At 47.4% G+C, this 19,419-nt stretch overlaps 1 protein-coding gene across 4 annotated transcripts in view; it reads right to left on the reverse strand.

Annotated features, from left to right (window-relative positions):
• Nucleotides 1–2,897: 2,897 nt before the first annotated feature.
• The window catches only part of LOC105490313 (non-SMC condensin I complex subunit H), a 38,039-nt gene continuing 21,517 nt past the window's right edge, over nucleotides 2,898–19,419 (reverse strand). For 2 of the 4 annotated variants that reach the window (XM_071077350.1, XM_071077351.1), the window contains exons 10-18: nucleotides 16,939–17,087; nucleotides 15,892–15,998; nucleotides 14,821–14,943; nucleotides 12,790–12,900; nucleotides 11,314–11,496; nucleotides 10,017–10,133; nucleotides 7,714–7,805; nucleotides 7,251–7,326; nucleotides 2,898–3,445 (exon numbers count right to left, since the gene is read on the reverse strand). In XM_071077350.1, the coding sequence (XP_070933451.1) occupies nucleotides 3,386–3,445; nucleotides 7,251–7,326; nucleotides 7,714–7,805; nucleotides 10,017–10,133; nucleotides 11,314–11,496; nucleotides 12,790–12,900; nucleotides 14,821–14,943; nucleotides 15,892–15,998; nucleotides 16,939–17,087 (1,018 nt within the window). In that variant the 3' untranslated portion in view covers nucleotides 2,898–3,385. Of the gene's footprint in view, nucleotides 3,446–7,237; nucleotides 7,327–7,713; nucleotides 7,806–9,263; nucleotides 9,358–10,016; nucleotides 10,134–11,313; nucleotides 11,497–12,789; nucleotides 12,901–14,820; nucleotides 14,944–15,891; nucleotides 15,999–16,938; nucleotides 17,088–19,419 lie in introns of those variants that run through there. The other 2 variants (XM_071077352.1, XR_011612146.1) reach the window with 2 other exon arrangements.

Here is a 19,419-nt window from a genome sequence, read left to right on the forward strand (position 1 = left end):
GTATAGGGTGGTCTGGCCAGGAAAGTGCACCTAGCTGTACCATACTTTACTGGGAACTACAAACCCCCTTCAGATATCTGTCCTCCTGGTTCAATTCAGTTTGTAATGCCTGGTTCCCTCTTCCTTTGGATGGATTCTCTCTCAGCGCCCCATAATTCTCTCTTGCAAATTCTCCTGCCCTTCAATTCGGTTCTGTTTGGCAGAGAATGTTAAAATTTCAGTTATGGACATGGTACATGCTCTTGTCTCAGGAGGCTTCTCAGCATCTGAGGCAGATACTGCTGGCTACCTCAAATTTTCTTTTAACCTTAACAGAACCCACATTTTTTGCTGGACACATTACCACTTGTATTAGTTTGTTTTCTGTTACCTACAACAGAATACCTGAAACTGGGTCATTGACAAAGGAATTTGTTAGTTATGGAGGCTGCAAAGTCCCAGGTTGAGTCCACATCTGGTGGGAGCCTTCTTGCTGGTGGGGACCTTTGTGGCATCCTGAGGTGGGAAATATTCATATCGACCCCCAGGAAACCGATTTAACAGGGGGCAGCAGTTCTCTTTCCCCCCAGTCCTTCATCCTGCTGCTTAGACTATGGATGTGATGGCTGGACTCCAGCAGCCACACTGAAACAGAAGGATGAGCTGGAAGGATCCCCAGTCTCTCATAATTTCATGGAACCGTCACACCAGTCCTGGAATACCTACTTCCCAAAGTATTTTATATAAAATAAACTTATCTTGCATACCCACTGTCTTAGTCAATTTGGGCTGCTATAACAAAATGACTTAGACTGCTTAATTTATAAACAGATTTATTGTTCACAGTTCTAGAGGCTGACAAGTCCAAGATTGAGGTGCCAGCAGGTCTGGTGTCTGGTGAGGAGCTCACTGCCCACAGATGGTACCTTCTCATGGCATCCTTACACGGCAGAAGGGCAAGAGGAGCAAACAAGCTTCCTCAGGCCTCTTTTATAAGAGCGAGCACTAATCCCATTCACAAGGGAGTTGCCCTCATAACCTAATGACCTCCCAAAGGCCCCATCTCTTAATACCAAACATATTAGGGGATTTCAACACATGAATTTTAGACACAAACATTCAGACCACAGCACACATAGCCCACAGCAACTGTGTAATGAGGGAAACTTAGGAGAAGCCGGGGAAGGGGAGGGGATTTCATTGAAGAAGTTGGTATTGAACTCATCAGGTTTTTTTGAGAGACAGGATCTCACTCTGTTGTCCTGACTGGAATACAGTAGTGTGATCATAGCTCACTGCAGCCTCAAACTCCTGGGCTCAAGGGATTATCCCACCTCAGCCTTCTGAGTAGCCGGGATTACAGGCACACACCTCCATGCCTGGCTAATTTTTAAACATTTTTTTTTAAAGATGGGGGTCTATTTTCCCAGGCTGGTCTCGAACTCCTGACTTCAAGCAATCCTCCTGCCTCTTTTCAAAGCACTAGGATTTACAGGTGTGGACAACTGCACTTGGTCTCAGTCTTTCTGGTTTTACTGGTAATTCAGCCCCCGCCCAGACCCCACTATAGAGAAGCGGGGCTGACTGAGGGAAGGAATGGGCTTAGCCAGGTCTACTCTCAGGGATAGAAGGAGAGCAAGAAGCCCAGCAATGACCTGGCCTGGGAAAGTGATGGAGGCTTCAGACCCAGCAAGACAGAGTGCGGATTCTCGCCTGCAGCACCACTGCTTTTTCTGAAGCAAGCTCTTTAGAGTTCCATGGTGTGACAGCTAAGTCTCTAACCCTCTCAATGCAACAGAGCAGGGAACGTTTTGGACACAATTTGGAAAGCATATTCCTGTGGGGAGTGGATTTTTTTTTTTTTTTTTTTTGAGACGGAGTCTCACGCTGTTGCCCAGGCTGGAGTGCAGTGGCGCGATCTCGGCTCACTGCAAGCTCCGCCTCCCGGGTTCCCGCCATTCTCCTGCCTCAGCCTCCTGAGTAGCTAGGACTACAGGCGCCCGCCACCGCGCCCGGCTAATTTTTTGTATTTTTAGTAGAGACGGGGTTTCACTGTGGTCTCGATCTCCTGACCTTGTGATCCGCCCGCCTCGGCCTCCCAAAGTGCTGGGATTACAGGCTTGAGCCACCGCGCCCGGCCGGGGATTATTTTTGTTTTGTGTGGTTTTTGGCTAAGAAGCAAGTTATTATCAAGAGCAATTGCCAGTTATATACTTCACTGCTTCTGGCCTATATCCAGGATCTCTATTCGGCCAGTCAACGATGACTGGGCTTCTGGCAGAGATCCAGGACCAGCCAGTAACAGAACTACCTGGATCAACATCTATAATATCGTTTCAAATTGCAAGCAAAGTTAATTCCCGTTTCTCTGAGGTGAGGGGAAGAACTTGCACATTTGTGTGTGTGCCGCATTCTGTGGAGATGGACGAATCTCACTGAGTACTGCTCTCCACCCACTGCTGAGCCTGTATGATCCACCCAGATAGCACAGAGCACGGTGGCTGAGAGCAGACCCTGGAGGCAGATTACCAGGCTCAGCCCAGCCCTGACAGTTAGCCGGCTGCCCTTATGCAAGTTACTCTACCTTGGGCATCTGTTTCCTCCTCTGCAACATGAGAGTCACAATAGTAAGTTCCTCCCAGGGATGCTGAGAACACTACACGAAGCAATGTACAGAAGGGACGAGTATCACTACCGGCTCCCTCCAGCAGAATCCTGGGGTTTAAGCAGGACCCAGTCTTGCAATCTCAATGTCCAGCCAGTGATCTCTGTCTTCCATTCTCCTCCGAGGCAAACCATCTTGGCCCTAAGGCGTCTTCTGCCTTATACTGACGTGTGGGTATCCCGGGTAACTACCAGGACTGCATCCCCCTCAAGGGTAAGGACTAGGTCTGATACTCATCTAGTGGACACTCAAATATTTTGCCAGTTATATTATTAAGAATTTTATTTTTGAGCATTCTATATACATTTATAAGTGTACATATGGTGTATTTCATGTACATGGATTAGGAAGTTCTTCAAGGGCAACATTCAGTGCCCACTGGAAAATTTTCTACAAGAGTAGAGTTTGGAAAATAACAGATCAACTTAGGAGACTAAAACTATACACTGATACGAAGAATGGATATAGGTTTTCTCAATCCAGAACAGTACCCTCACCCCCTCTGCCCTCCCCTCTCCTAGAGGGTCACCATAGGGCAGTAAAGTTTAATCAGTCAAGCACAGAGTTTCAGGGCGCGGGCACCCAGACCGTGACGGAGAGAAGGAAAGAGCAACAAATAAACAGGCACACTGGTAGTTGGCTACAGCCTGGGTATAATCCCATGGCACCTTCTTCCACCCAGACTGGGGATGTCCCGGCAGCTGAGTAAGTGACGGGCCTCCTGACTTCTCCACAGTGAACTCAATCTCCTTGCCTCACAAGAACGTCAGAGAGGTCCTCTGTTCCTTCCAGCTTTAGATTCTGAGGGAAGACCAAAACATGCATGGACTTTGGTATACTGAGAATAAAAGAATCATCAATTCCAATCACAGTTACAAGATAGTGACTACAAAAAAGAAAGTTTGTCCCATGATTGTAAGAAAAACTGTTTCATAGCAAGTATAACTTGCATGAAAAAACTGATTCCCAATCCTTGTTACAACAAAATGACTTAGGTAAAAAAGCAAAAAGCAAGCCTTCTCTGGCTCTGGTTCCTGCAACCCACCCCCTATAAAGGGCCTAAGAGCTGAGCTGTCTGCCCTGAAGATGCTCATGGAGGCAGATGGGAGGTCATCAGGGGCCACAACACATACATATAGTCATCCGTCCCCCCTCATCCTCGAGGGGTGTTCCAAGGCCTCTGGCGGATGCCTGAGCCCATGTAGTACCAAATCAAATACAACACATGATTTTTATATGTATGTATACACAAACATACCTCGTTTTTCCTATACACATACACTTATGATCAAGTTTAGTTTATAAATTAGGCACAGTAAGAGATTAACAATAACTAATAATAAAATAGAAAAATTAAGTCAAGTAAGAGGGAGTGGAACACAAGCACTGCAGTACCGCAACAGTTGACCTGGGAACTGAGATGGCTGCCAAGTGACTAATGGGAGAGCTGTGTCTGCAGTGTGGATCCGGAGGACACAGGGACAGTTCAGATCTGGGGCAGGATGGAGCGGGACACTGTGACATTTCATCATACTACTCAGAACAGTTGCAACTTAAAACTTATGAACTCTTTATTTCTGGATTTCCACTTAGTATTTTCAGACCATGGGTGACTGTGGGTAACTGAAACCATGGTAAGTGAAATTGTGGAAACAGGGGCACTACTGTATTAACCCCATCCATGCACACCTCCTCCAGGCACCCCCAACTGCCCCACTGCCCCATCCCTCCATTAGTTCCCGACAGCAGTGCCCTCCTGCCAGTCTCTGCGCAGGCCTTTCCCTACCTATCTCCCAGCTCCTCCCCAACCCCAGGCAGTGTTTCCCTCAGGACTAAGCAGCTGTGAGACGCCTTTCCTGACGAACTTCACCACAGCCAGCCTGCCCTGGCTCTGCACCGGAGGCAGATGGGATGTGCCAGGGCTCAAGAGCCACTCGCACCTTTCCTTGCCACTGAAGACGGAGCGCTCAAGTCACACCTCGCAGGTTTTCTGCAGCTCAGGGTCTGGAGGTGGCACACTGCTGGCACGCAGAGCCACGAAGGCAGAGGGCCTCCTGTCCATCACCGGCTCCTAAGCCCCACACCTGCGTGGCTATGTGAGGGGAGACTGTTATCACAGTGGTGGGGGAACAGACTCCGGACAGGAGTGAAAGGAGGAGAGAAAGAAGTCCAAGAGGAGGTCAAGTTCTGCTGTGAAGTGTCGAGAATATTTCTCTTGGTGGCTCTAAGCTCCGAGTTATCACAGCTTCCTGTAGATCATCACAGTAACTGTTGTGGCCAATGTTCCAACCCCATTTTCTCAAACAGCCCAAAGCCAGGCCCCAGCAATGGCCTTGGCGCTCAGCCTCACAAGTCATTCTTCAAACCCCAAGAGCTCCGGGACCCTTAAAACAAGACTTGATCACGGCAAAATGAACGAGGCTGGACTGCTACTGAGGGCAGGGGTCCGGAGCTGGGGTCGGAGCAGCATGGCCTCAGTGAAAACAACCTCGGTGAAGCCGCAGAGTCACTAATGTATCTTAGCAGCGTTGTCCTGGCCTGCTCCTTAAGAAACAAGTGAGGGCCGGCCGGGCGCGGTGGCTCACGCCTGTAATCCCAGCACTTTGGGAGGCCGAGATGGGCGGATCACGAGGAGATCGAGACCATCCTGACTAACACGGTGAAACCCCGTCTCTACTAAAAATACAAAACTTAGCTGGGCGCGGTGGCGGGCGCCTGTAGTCCCAGCTACTCGGGAGGCTGAGGCAGGAGAATGGCGTGAACCCGGGAGGCGGAGCTTGCAGTGAGCTGAGATCCGGCCACTGCACTCCAGCCTGGGCGACTGAGCGAGACTCCGTCTCAAAAAAAAAAAAAGAAAAAAAAAAAAAAAAAAAAAAAGAAACAAGTGAGGGCCATGAAGTCACTCTCTCAAGGCAGGTTTCTGTGGAGACACACAGCCCAGAGAAGCACTCTGACCTTCAGGCTAGGGCTGATGAGCGAAGGCAGTAACACTCTTAAATTGGACTCAGAAGGGTTTCTAAGCTTTGGAGACCAGCCTAGGAGCCTGGTGTGCTAGGAGACCAGCACCCATGTGGGAGAGTCACCGGCACCTATTTCCACCAAGATGGTGTGTGAATGAGATTCCAGGCCTCCCCCGACACTTCTCAAGTCAGACAGATGGATGGCCTGCACACCACCCACCTCAGATGGTGTATCCTCAGCAGAGCCACTTGTGAATTTGTCAGAACAATGATAATAGTATATTTTTTAATTTTTTATTTTCTTAGTCATTCTCTCTTCACATAGTTTGCACGTGACATCGGATACCTTAGGATGTGTCAGGTATAGGAACTACCATCTCCTATAACCACGGGCATGTCTGCCTTCATAGGCTTGTGAACGGGGCACGTCCTCTCTCCACAGTCACCGGTCCCCGTCTTACTGCCCCCCAACAGCAGCCATGCAAGTTCAGCATTCCTGGGTTAAAACCATTCCCACGGGCTCTGATGCACAATTGTTCCTTCTTGGGAACTAGGCTGGGCTCTTTTGTTTAGGCCTCAGGTTTGAGCACCCAGACTGGTGGTTACGAGCCCAGTGGTCAGCACAGTCGTCGGAGGCAGACAGCACTTGGTCCTGGCCCAGTGGCTCTTCTGTGCCTGTTCCCCACCCAGAATCAAAACTAGCTTCTGCTAACTGGACAGTTTCTTCTTCTTCAGGAGGTTGTGAGCTAAGCAAGGTACTGACAAGAGAAAAACTGGTCTCTGACTTCCAGTGGTAGGTCACTGGGACTGGCTGATGGCTGTGCCACACAGGCCAGGGCAATCTCTCTCTGAAGCAGAGTGAGACCTGGAAAATGGAGCTAGTCCTCACTGCTCGATTTCACTAGGAGGCCAGAGGTCACATGTTGGCACACAGGAAATCCTGGATGCTTCCACCAGCACCCCATTTTTGCTACCATTCCATTCCCATAATCACCCTCTGAAACCACACTTCGGCATTCAGACAGTACCTGCACACCAGTGCCCACCCCTCCTCCTGGGGAGCTGACAGTGACGGTGCACACCATGGCCACAGTGCCCCAGCCCCAGGGTGGCGCTTGCCGCACATGCCGTGGCCCAGCCCATAGCCTCTACTGCAGGTGCCAAAGGCTGCGCTGTCATCAGCTGGCTGGGGACCCTAATGGATACCAAGTGCTCAGTGAGCGACGCCCAAACGTACTCTTTCTGCAACTGTTTTCTTTCCATCCTCATCTCTCTCCTCTTTCCTCTGCCATGTCTCCCATATGTCTTGACTTTGGTACAACGAGGCTTTGGCCTTTATAGTCTTTGACACCCAGTGAAGTAAAAGCACATTGTGTTCTTAGGTTGGGGAACTCACCAATCACAATTCCGTCATCTAAAATCTTACCATTTGGGTCCTCAGTGCTATTTTCATTGCTAATCGAACCTAATAGGTTTTTCCTAAGTTACTTCTAGGTGCCTGGTTAATCATTTGGGTTGAAGGTACTACACAAGTCACGGTATTTAAGAAATCCTATGGTAGCCCATGCAAGATCAAATAAAAAGCTAAATGACTTGACATAAACAGGGAATACTCTAATATTCCCATGCTTACCTTAATTACCTACCTTTTCATTGGCTAAATGTAGGAGACAGGCAAAAGCCAGAGGTATGGAGAGGTTCTGAGCCATGACAGGGGGCAGGCTGGAAAGAAAGGGGCAAGTGTTTAGGTCACTGCAACTGTTAGAACAAAGGTTCATTCATCAAGTATGAATAATTCACACAAACAATGACTAAACTAATGAGAAACAAATCTTTCAGATGCATTTTATAAGCAGATTTTTCTAGTTTCTTATTTGAGATAAAATATCTCCTGTTAGACTCTGACCACTGGCACCGAAAAACACCTTTTTTAAAGTTGGTCTGTATTAACTTATCTATTAACACAGAGAGAAAACAGAACAGCCACTACAAGGGTCATAGGAAACAGGTTGTGTGTGTGTGTGTGTGGTGGGGGGGGAGCCCGCCACGCGGACAGCTCAGAGGAGAGCAGGTGAGCCCCCACAAAGCCCCACGCCTGCCAGCCCGCACCTTCTCTGCAGGTCCTTCGTGAGCCCGCTGAGCCTCTTCTTGTCAGCCACTTCTGCCAGGGCCCCTTCTTTTCCAGCTTCCCTGTGGTTTGCCTAACAGAAGCACATTTACACGTCGGACAGTTAGGGCTGGTGCACTTTTGAAAGAGCAATAAAAGGCTGGGCGTGGTGGCTCACGCCTGTAATCCCAGCACTTCAAGTGGCCGAGGCGGGTGGATCACGAGGTCAGGAGATCGAGACCATCCTGGCTAACACAGTGAAACCCTGTCTCTATTAAAAATACAAAAAAATTAGCCGGGCATTGTGGCGGGAGCCTGTAGTCCCAGCTACTCGGGAGGCTGAGGCAGGAGTGAACCTGGGAGGCAGAGCTTGCAGTGGGCTGAGATAGCGCCACTGCACTCTAGCCTGGGCAACAGAGCAAGACTCCGTCTCAAAAAAAGAAAAAAAAAAAAAAAAAAAGCAACAAAAATAAAGTTGTATCACCAAAAAGTCTATACCTAAATGAAATGAAAACAAATTTCTTAGTTATTTTGAAGAAAAAGGATCTACAGGCCGGGCGCGGTGGCTCAAGCCTGTAATCCCAGTACTTTGGGAGGCCGAGGCGGGCGGATCACAAGGTCAGGAGATCGAGACCACAGTGAAACCCCGTCTCTACTAAAAATACAAAAAATTAGCCGGGCGCGGTGGCGGGCGCCTGTAGTCCCAGCTACTCAGGAGGCTGAGGCAGGAGAATGGCGGGAACCCGGGAGGCGGAGCTTGCAGTGAGCCGAGATCGCGCCACTGCACTCCAGCCTGGGCAACAGCGTGAGACTCCGTCTCAAAAAAAAAAAAAAAAAAAAAAAAAGGATCTACAAAGGGAACCAGTGTCTCAGTCCTGCTCTAATGACATTGTGGTGAACATGGATGTCAATGGTCAGCATCACCCTGGTAAAGGAGACACTGTAAAGGTGTCCTAGGGTGCTCTGAAAACAAACAAGAAAAAAAAAGCAGTAATAAAAAGTCATGATTTTTTTGTTTTTTGAGACGGAGTCTCGCTCTGTCGCCAGACTAGAGTGCAGTGGCACGATCTCGGCTCACTGCAACCTCTGCCTCCTGGGTTCAGGTGATTCTCCTGTCTCAGCCTCCTGAGTAGCTGGGATTACAGATGCCCACCACCCACCACCATGCCTGGCTTTTTTTTTTTTTTTTTTTTTTTAAGTAGAGACGGGGTTTCACCATGTTGGCCAGGCTGGTTTTGAACGCCTGACCTCATGATCCACCCACCTTGGCCTCACACCTGCTGGGATTACAGCTGTGAGCCACTGTGCCCAGCCAAAGCCATGATTACTTGTAGCTTCAACTGGACTGCACTGCTAAGGGCAGCACAAAATTCATACTGAAAAGTAAAGTCAAACTTTCCACTTAAGACAAAGACACATGCTTGCATCCTGTTCTAGTTGATAAAAGTTTATAAATATGACTGAAGCTTTCTCTGATATCCAGCTTAGGGCCCTCAATCAACTTATCAGTTTTCATTTCTCAGCTACAGAAGGTCTAAACTCAGAACATTACCTGAGAAGAAGGAGTCAGAAAGAAGGAAGGATTCTAATTAACTGATACTTCCTTTCATTGAGATGGACCAGGTTAATCAAGGTTTCAGCTTGTTCTGAAGGAGAAGCAGAATCTGACAGTATAATAATTACTTTTCCACTATCTTCCTACTGAGAATACATTCCTGAAATCAGAATTATTAGATCAAAGGGTTTAAACATTTCATAGCATATAGCAACTTAAACTGTACCAGCAGTGAATGAGGACTCCAAATTTCCCTCCTCACTAATGGAAAACAGTTGAATTACTGAACCTGCTGCTGTTTTACAGTAGCATCAAGATTGCTTCACTTGTCTTTTTTGATTACCAGCAAGGCTGAATCATGCCTTACACACTAGTCTGCTATTTGTATCACAGTCTGTGTGACCTGCCTCCTTGTACACTTGGTTCATTTCTCTCTTAGAGGCATGATGTCTTCCTTGTATTTTTGTTTTGTTTTTCAAGGATCTCTCTCTGTTGCCCAGACTGGAGTGAGTGGTACGATCGTATCATAGCTCACTGTAACCTCAAACTCCTGGGTTCAAGTGATCTTCCCACTTCAACCTCCCCAAGTGCTGGGATCACACGCGTGAGCCACCATGCCCAGCTTTCTGTATTTTTGAATGAACGTTTCTGCCTTGGAGGCATTGCCCAAATCGAGGTGTCTTCAGCTGTAGACATCAACCACTCCCCTCCCGCATGCTGGGCACCTAGAGAACAGGCAGAGCATCTGACCTCTGCATCCGCCTCCTTTCCAGAGAGCGCTGTCAGCAGACTCCACATGCTCTGCTTCAACTTCTTCATGTCCATCTTTTTGGCAGTCTTGGCATAGTGAATTTCAATTTTATTTACCTGAAATAGGTATATGACAGAGTAAAACTAAGCAGAATAAAGAAACTTTTACCATTAACCCACTGTAAAAACAAAGGTCTGGAGTTCAACTAAAGAAGGAATCCAATTTCCACCAAGGAGCTACAGAGCTCTCTGTTGTTGGTTTTTTGTTTTGTTTTGTTTTTGTTTTTTTCCGAGACGGAGTTTTGCTCTTGTCACCCAGGCTGGATTGCAATGGTGCAACCTCCGCCTCCTGGGTGCAAGCGATTCTCCAGCCTCAGCCTCCCGAGGAGCTGGGATTACAGGTACCCACTAATTTTTGTATTTTTAGTAGAGATGGTGTTTCACCATTTTGGCCATGCTGGTCTCAAAGTCTTTTTTTTGTGGGAGGGGTGCGGGAAACGGAGTCTCACGCTGTTGCCCAAGTTGAAGTGCAGTGGCACGATCTTGGCCCACTGCAACCTCCGCCTCCCGGGTTCAAATGATTCTCCTGCCTCAGCCTCCAGAGTAGCTGGGATTACAGGCACCTGCCACCACACCCAGCTAATTTTTGTATTTTTATTAGAGATGGGGTTTCACCATGTTGGCCAGGCTGGTCTCGAACTCCTGACCTCGTGATCCACCTGCCTCGGCCTCCCAAAGTGCTGGGATTACAGGCGTGAGCCACTGCACCCGGCCCAGAGCTCTCTTTGGACACTAAAACAGAGTCCCTCATATCAAATCTAAATTTCTTTTCGATCAACTGCAGTCTACATTAAGGCTAACTGGAACGCCAGTGTGAAAGAGGTAAGTGAATCAAATACTAAGGCAAGCACAAAGCCTTCCAGCTGGTACGGAGGAGACAAACGTCTAATGCGTGATAATTTAATACAAACTGAATCGGGCCAAGATTTTTCAGAGCCACACAGCTAGCTAGCCTTGCTGAATTAGCATATAAATTTATACTCTCTGCCTGCAGCCTTCATTCATATGCCTTATTTGGGTGACCAGTTCCTCCCCAGTTGTCTTTTCAAGGTCTTTGGAGAGAGGGTCAGTTCCACACAACCTAATTAGCATCAGCTCACTCTCACAACCTATTAAAACTCGGAACAACAGGTTAAAATTGAGAAGAAAACAAGCTCAGACTGACACGACTCTCATATAAGAGGCAATTACACAGACTTCAGGCAAACAATGTAATTCTCTGCTGTTTCATCCGTACCTTCTGAGGCTCGGCTACCAGGTTTGACTCCCCATATGTTGTGATGTCTAATCCTTGGGCTTCCGGAGTGTCGCCATTCTGTTGTGCCGTCTTAGGTGGATGGCAAGGATAAGGTGAGAGGTCAGAGTTCCCAACTGGTCCCACGAATAAGTCATCAGAATCTTCATCATCACTGTCGGCAGCCTGGGCAAGAAACAGCTCTTTGAGTTTGGTGGAAGCTGCCAGAGGAGCTTAGAAACACCCGTGAAACAGACTCCGTGTTTACGAAGCAAGAAGAGACCATCTGATAGTTCACTGAGTGAGTTACACTGCGATGAACTTCTAGGTGCCCCTAATTGTCATCCTGTTTTACATAAACCCTATTACAGAGGTGTCTGTTATCAACCTAAGACCCTTTGAGCAGGAGTTAAAAGAAATTCAATAATCATAATTGCCACTATGTCCCCCCTTCAGCTTCTAACTGATTTAGGATTTCATTTTACAGAAAACATTCCTCAAATACCAGAGATATGACCTGCACATATCACCCAAGGAAAGCACAGGAGATTCCTGGGGCCATCTGGTCAGTAGCAGGGGTACCACCCAGAAACCAGTGAGAAAGTCATTTTCGGGATCACATCCAGAGTGAATGTATCAGTATCTAGGGGCAGGGGTGGCGCTGGGGGACACAGGTCAGGAGTCAGTCTTTAAATAGGCTCCCTGGGTGATCTGTATAAAAGTTAAAGTTTGAGAAGCACTGGTCAAAAGGTCAGTCTGGATTTTCACTAAAATATAACAGCCTAACTCTCTTCCAAGTAAGAATATAAGGTGAATAATTTTTTTTTCCAGTTCTTTTCTCCCTTTCCACATACAGGGGCACAGATGAAGCCTATTTTTCCAGTTTCTGTTACCTGTATCAGCCATCTCATCAGTAGACTCAGAGAAGGGATATGGACATTCTTTAGTCTAAACCATGATCTAAAGATTGGGGATGGCTTGTACAAGTTCACAACAAGCTTGCAATATGAGAACTACATTCAGAGCTAGAAACCTGGTCATCGGAGATACACCCCGAAGACTTATTTTTTGCCACACCAGATCACACCACCTTCACATGTCTATATGTTTTGTCTACCTGGCCAAAATACTAGCTCGTAAGAGGACAAAGTGTTTATATTCCTTTGAAATCCCACAACAGCCAATATTAGTACTTTGTAGCAGAGGCTAAACACTCATTCACATGCTGATGCATTCACTCCAGTGTGGCCATTTGCTTCCTGCATGTAGGATGTGAGGTAGGGCAGGCCGAGGGTGAGGCTGTTTCCTCGACTCTGCTCAGCTCCCAGCACTGGGTGGACGGCAGACCCTTCACCCAGAAAACCTCTATTGGATTCAAAATTTCCAACAGTCTCCCGCCATATAAAGTGGGGACATGGGAAGCAGAGAAAAATGACTCCCTGGCTTAGAAGGGAGGACACAGCCCCTTTCCCCCTTCACCTGTAATCCAGGGCAGAAGTTGGAGGTGTCGTTAGGGTTGTTGTAATCATAGTCTTCAATTTCTTCATAATGCTCAGTCTCTGCCCTTCGGCCCTGGGCCATCTTAAGTAACTAAAGGAAAGAATAAATGCAGAAAGCAATTTTTTAAAAAGCTACTGAACAAGTTAGAGAAGTAAACCTTAATTCTTATGCCCAGTCTCCTCCTAGAATTATACAATTTTAGCGTCAGAAGGGCCCTCCCAAGTCATCCAAGTCTAACAGACTTTCCACTGCACAGTGCAAACCTGGAGTAGCAGGGCTCGGCGTCTCTACCAGTCCCAAACAAACCAGAGCAGCTCTACTTCTGTGGGACTGGCGCTTAGGCATTCTGCACAGTGTTACTTGAAAAAGAGTTCCTGGCCGGGCACGGTGGCTCACGCCTGTAATCCCAGCGCTTTGGGAGGCCGAGGCGGGCGGATCACAAGGTCAGGAGATCGAGACCACGGTGAAACCCCGTCTCTACTAAAAATACAAAAAATTAGCCGGGCGCGGTTGTGGGCGCCTGTAGTCCCAGCTACTCGGGAGGCTGAGGCAGGAGAATGGCGTGAACCCGGGAGGCGGAGCTTGCAGTGAGCCGAGATCGCGCCACTGCACTCCAGCCTGGGCGACAGAGTGAGACTCCGTCTCAAAAAAAAAAAAAAAGAAAAAGAGTTCCTTCACTAAAAACAAAAGTTGGAAAATCTACCCTCCGGCTTTCTGAAAGTCAACTTGGTGCACTTGAACAATTTTGATAGAAAACCCATTACCTTGGATCATGAGTAAGGCAACCTCACTGTATAAAGCAATTGGTGAGTAAATCCACAACTTCAACGAGAAAGCAAAGGAATCAGTCGGGCACGGTGGCTCACACCTATAATCCCAGCACTTTGGGAGGCTGAGGCAGGTGGATCACCTGAGGTCAGAAGTTCGAGACTAGCCTGGCCAACATGGTGAAACCCCATCCCTACTAAAAATACAAAAAATTCACCAGGCATGGTGGCAGGCACCTGTAATCCCAGTTACTTGGGAGGCTGAGGCAGGAGAACTGCTTGAACCCGGGAGAGGTTGCAGTGAGACAAGATCGCACCATTGCACTCTAGCCTGGGGCAACAAGAGTGAAATTCTGTCTCTCAATAAATAAATAAATAAATAAATAAATAAATAAATGGAGAAAGCAAAGGAAACAAAAAACAACTAAAAAATTGTTGAAACTTCACCAAAAAACTATACCCACTGCCCCACTAAATTTCAGCATGGAGGCTTCAGTTTCCAGCATTCTTGCTAGGTAAAATATTTCTGAGTGTTTACTGTGTGTCCATCATACAAGCCTTTCCTTTTAGCTTTCTTTGCCTTATCTATCTGATTTCCTGGCAACACCCCCTGGCTAACACAACCCTCCTCACACTCCCCCCTTCCTCAAAGGCACTGCCTAACGTCACACTCTAACACAACCCTCCTCACACTCCCCCGTCCTCAAAGGCACTGCCTAACGTCACACTGTAACGCAACCCTCCTCATACTCCCCCCTTCCTCAAAGGCACTGCCTAACGTCACACCCTAACACAGCCCCTCCTCACACTCCCCCCTTCCTCAAAGGCACTGCCTAACGTCACACTCTAACACAACCCTCCTCACACTCCCCTGTCCTCAAAGGCACTGCCTAACGTCACACTCTAACACAACCCTCCTCACACTCCCCCCTTCCTCAAAGGCACTGCCTAACGTCACACTCTAACGCAACCCTCCTCACACTTCCCCTTCCTCAAAGGCACTGCCTAACGTCACACCCCAACACAACCCCTCCTCACACTCCCCCTTCCTCAAAGGCACTGCCTAACGTCACACCCTAACACAACCCTCCTCACGCTCCCCCCTTCCTCAAAGGCACTGCCTAACTTCACACCCCAACACAACCCCTCCTCACACTCCCCCCTTCCTCAAAGGCACTGCCTAACGTCACACCATCAGCCACTGATACCTTGCGTGCTTAAAGGAACCGAGAAACGGGCTTACCCTGGTGCCTGGTTTGAGGTGGAGCTGGACCAGGGTGTCGACGTCGTAGTGGAAATCCGTAGGAAGGGTGGTAGCTCTCCAGTTCTGGTTCTCCAAAGTGGACTTGGTCAGAATAGTAGCAGCCTATAATTTTTATTTTAAAAAGTGTTTTAGGCATTTTAACAATGGGCAAAACATCTTACTTTTTTAAAGCAGTTTGGGAAGGGTTTGGACAGCATGAGTCTACCATCACTCTCACAGTTCTATGTAAAAAAATGATTCTGCTAGCATTATTCTTTTTATTCTAAATTTGATTCTTTCTGCCACTGAGTTTAGGACTATTTCTCAATAGTGCCTTTAGGGAACAAGGAAGAATGAAACCATCTGTTTGCTCTAAGAGTTAAATTTGTATGGAATTTTAAAAAATCACATCTGAGGCCAGGCTCGGTGGCTCAAGCCTGTAATCCCAGCACTTTGGGAGGCCGAGGCAGGAGGATCACGAGGTCAGGAGATCAAGACCATCCTGGCTAACATGGTGAAACCCCGACTCTACTAAAAATACAAAAAAATTAGCCGGGCATGGTGGTGGCTAGGTGGCTAGGTGGTGGCGTTGCCCAGGCTGATCTCAAACTCCTGGCCTCAGGTCATCCTCCCTGCTTGGCTTCTTAAAGTGCTGGGATTCTATAATCCACTGCACCTGGCCCCATCCTTATCCTGAACCTTTTATATTTCAACGTTTTACATTTTCTTGCTCTTAAAACTATTACATATTTATTACAGGATATTTGGGAAATATACACAGTCATAAAATTATTTTTTCAAAGTACTTGTAATCTCAGCACTGAAAAAATAACATCCTTTAATAGTCTTAGATTGTGTTAGTCACAGCTACTCGGGAGGCTCAGGCAGGAGAATGGCGTGAACCCGGGAGGTGGAGCTTGCAGTGAGCCAAGATCGTGCCACTGCACTCCAGCCTGGGCGACAGAGCGAGACTCCATCTCAAAAAAAAAAAAAACAAAATCACATCTGAAAGGGAAAAACGAGTGTGAAGAGAATTTAAGAAAGTACAATCCTAATAAATCCAGTACAAACCTTTGTTTTTCTAAAATATACATCAAAGTCAATATCATCTTCAAAGTCAATTTCAAAATCTTTCTTTGTGCTCTTCTTTCTGTTTTCTGATTGGGAGGGAGCATCTTCTGTAGAGTGAACACAAATGTCAGCACTTCACTTCTGTGGCCTATTTACTCATTTCCCAAGATCTGCTGACAGCCTTATCAAGGCTTATCAAAACCACAAGGTGGCATCGTGTCTGAGCATCACAACGGTAGGAGTGCTCAATCACCACCCTCTTTTCACTCTAAACTTATCATTTGTGTTTTGGCTAAGAAAACACATCAGAAACATATGCTTGGCCGGGTGCAGTGGCTCATGCCTATAATTTCAACACTTTGGGAGGCCAAGGCAGGAGGATCGCTTGAGGCCAGGAGTCCAGACCAGCCTAGGCAACAAAGCGGGATCCCGTCACTACAGAAAATTTAAAAATTAACTGAGCATGCTGGCATGCCCCTGCAGTCCCAGCTATTCAGAAGGCTGAGGTGGGAGGATGCTTGAGCCTGGGAGGTCAAGGCTGCAGTGAGCCATGATTTACCACTGCACTTCAGCCTGGGTGACAGTGTGAGACCCTGTCTCAAAAGCAAAACAAAATATAAAACAACAGATGCTTATCCCTTTCTTTCAAAGAGACAATGCAAAACACATAAGGTCAGCACAGCCCTTCAGAGTTCTACAGAATGCCAGCATGTGCAGTAGCACCTGTATGCCCTCTAGTGCCCGGGGGTCATGCCCACCCATGGCCCCTGAGTTAAGTCATGTGGATACCAGGGAGCAGTGTGAGGCTGGGAGCCCCGTTCTCCTGACTCCATTACGCACTCTTCTCACTCAGAGGCTTCCATTTTCACTGTCCCTTCATCCCAGGCCAGGCAAACTGACGAACCAAGAGGCTGGCTCATCTGTATGCTTCTCTGACTTATTGAGAGACACAACAGGGCTGTGACTGGCATTTCTCTTCCTTGGCTAACTGCTGACTGGCTGGTCATGAACACTTCTTTTCTTAAAATTCCACCTAGAATTACATACGTTTGCGTCGAGGCCTAAAGCGCCAGTGATCCGGGCCAGCCCACATCGACATGGTCCGAGGACTGAAATAAGAATATTCTCCAGGTTTCATAGACAGAAGGGGGCACATGGTCCTGACGTCTCCATCCCCGAGGGAAATCGTTTCTTCCCTGTAACACACGTGAAATCATATTCGTACATGTACATTACATATTACAATGCTGCATTTACATATGAAGAAGCATGTCCACAAATGAGCTGCATTTCTAAGAGTGAGTCCAATACAAATACTTCATTATTAATAATTCCTTTTACTTCTCAAGTACATTTGCTTCCCTTAATTTTATAACAATATAATCATATCTATACGAGTACTCTGGAAGTTTCAAAGTGCACCATAAAATGCTCGTCTACCTAATCTGAGAGACAAGATGACAAAAGTAAAGAGAATTCTTTTCGTGTAAGAATCCACAGCTAGTAAAATGCCAGAGCTGGGAGCTGGACACAATTCCCTTAATCCCAGCCTCAGGGTCCTTCCACACACAGGCTTCTTGCCACACAAGATGACAAACCCCATTCTTCACCATCCTTCCGTAAATGAGGGCTCCAAAAGATACCGCTATAGTTCCTATTAAAAGTGAAAAGAATGTTTGTTTGTCTAATTATTTAGTCCCTCTAATGCTTTGGGGGCCCCCCTTACAATCCGTTCGGTCATCCAGCTTTATTCTTTGCCATGTAGAGTGTCTAAGTGGTCAGTGCAGCATGGCAGCTTCGGTTGGGTTTTTCACTCTTTCTACATTTTTAGAAAATAGAGACGGGGTCTCACTATGTTGGTCAGGTTGGTCTTGAACTCCTAGCTTCAAACAGTCCTCCCGCCTCAGCCTCCCAAAGTGCTAGGATTACAGGCATGTCAGGATTACACCACGCCCAGCCATTTTTCACTCTTTCCACAGGGTACAAGCTTTCTCCTAAAGGGCTCCAACATGTCAGAAAGGACGCCGGTGCTGCTGTACTGCCCTCTGAAGGTAAGGTAACAAAGAAGTTTCAGAAGAGTGGCTCTGTATTTGAACTGAGCATACATATAGTTCCCGTTTATATAAGCCATATGGAATAAGCTAAAAAGGCTTTTAAAAGGGGATTTTGTCTTTATATACAGACTTTTAAAAAACAAAAACAGGAGATTATATTTGTGTATTTATCGTGTAATTAAAACCTAATTAAAACAATTAAAATACACAATAAAAAAATCACATTTCTAGTCTGCACGGCTATAACAGAATCTGACACCTAGCGCGTTATTAAGTAGTAAATGCACTGTGCTGTGAACTCCAGAGGGAGAAGGAAGACAGTTTCAACAGCATCCCCGCTTCATTCTGATGGATATTCTTCCATGAGGAAGAGTGACTCCCATTCCCGATTCTGGTGATGCAGCTGGACAGAGGCGCTGCAGGATTTTTGAACTGTAGTAATTCAATAATTCTTTTTTTGAAACAGAGTCTCGCCGGGCGCGGTGGCTCAAGCCTGTAATCCCAGCACTTTGGGAGGCCGAGACGGGCGGATCACGAGGTCAGGAGATCGAGACCATCCTGGTTAACACGGTGAAACCCCGTCTCTACTAAAAAATACAAAAAAAAAACTAGCCAGGCGAGGTGGCGGGTGCCTGTAGTCCCAGCTACTCGGGAGGCTGAGGCAGGAGAATGGCGGGAACCCGGGAGGCGGAGCTTGCAGTGAGCTGAGATCCGGCCACTGCACTCCAGCCTGGGTGACAGAGCGAGACTCCGTCTCAAAAAAAAAAAAAAAAAAAAAAAGAAACAGAGTCTCGCTCTGTCGCCCAGGCTGGCGTGATCTCGGCTCACTGCAAGCTCCGCCTCCCGGGTTCACGCCATTCTCCTGCCTGAGCCTCCCGAGTAGCTGGGATACACGCGCCCGCCATTGTGCCCAGCCAATTTTTTGCATTTTTAGTACAGACGGGATTTCACCGTGTTACCCAGGATGGTCTCGATCTCCTGACCTCGGGATCCGCTTTACTCGGCCTCCCAAAGTGCTGGGATTACAGGCGTGAGCCACTGCGCCTGGCCGTAAATCAGTAATTCTTTCAACATACAATGCTCTGTCACAGGTATCCTACCAGTCCCAATTTCACCACTCAACAACTAAATGAATCCACCTATAGTCCAAAATAGTCTATCCATTTTTCAAGGCTGCCCACTTCAAACATCTCTAGTCCCTCCAGGAAAACTCTATTTCTTCTGTCTTCTCCCCATAATATCACAGGGTCCCTCCTTCAATTTAGCCGTGGTTCAATCCATTGCCCTGACACCGGTAAGATAAGGTCTCCTCCCGGCTGGCTCAGCACGTCAGGCAGCATGCAGCCGAATGTTTCCTTCTCGCATGCGTGGAGCAGGCTGTGTTCCGGGCTCTGACCTGACTAGGGCTTTAACCACGGTGACTGCCTTATATCAGCACGCTCGCGCTGCAGAAGGGCCGGCCGGAGAACAGGGA

Source organism: Macaca nemestrina, chromosome 13 (genome assembly GCF_043159975.1).
Source record: "Macaca nemestrina isolate mMacNem1 chromosome 13, mMacNem.hap1, whole genome shotgun sequence".
NCBI classification, from domain to species: domain Eukaryota; kingdom Metazoa; phylum Chordata; class Mammalia; order Primates; family Cercopithecidae; genus Macaca; species Macaca nemestrina.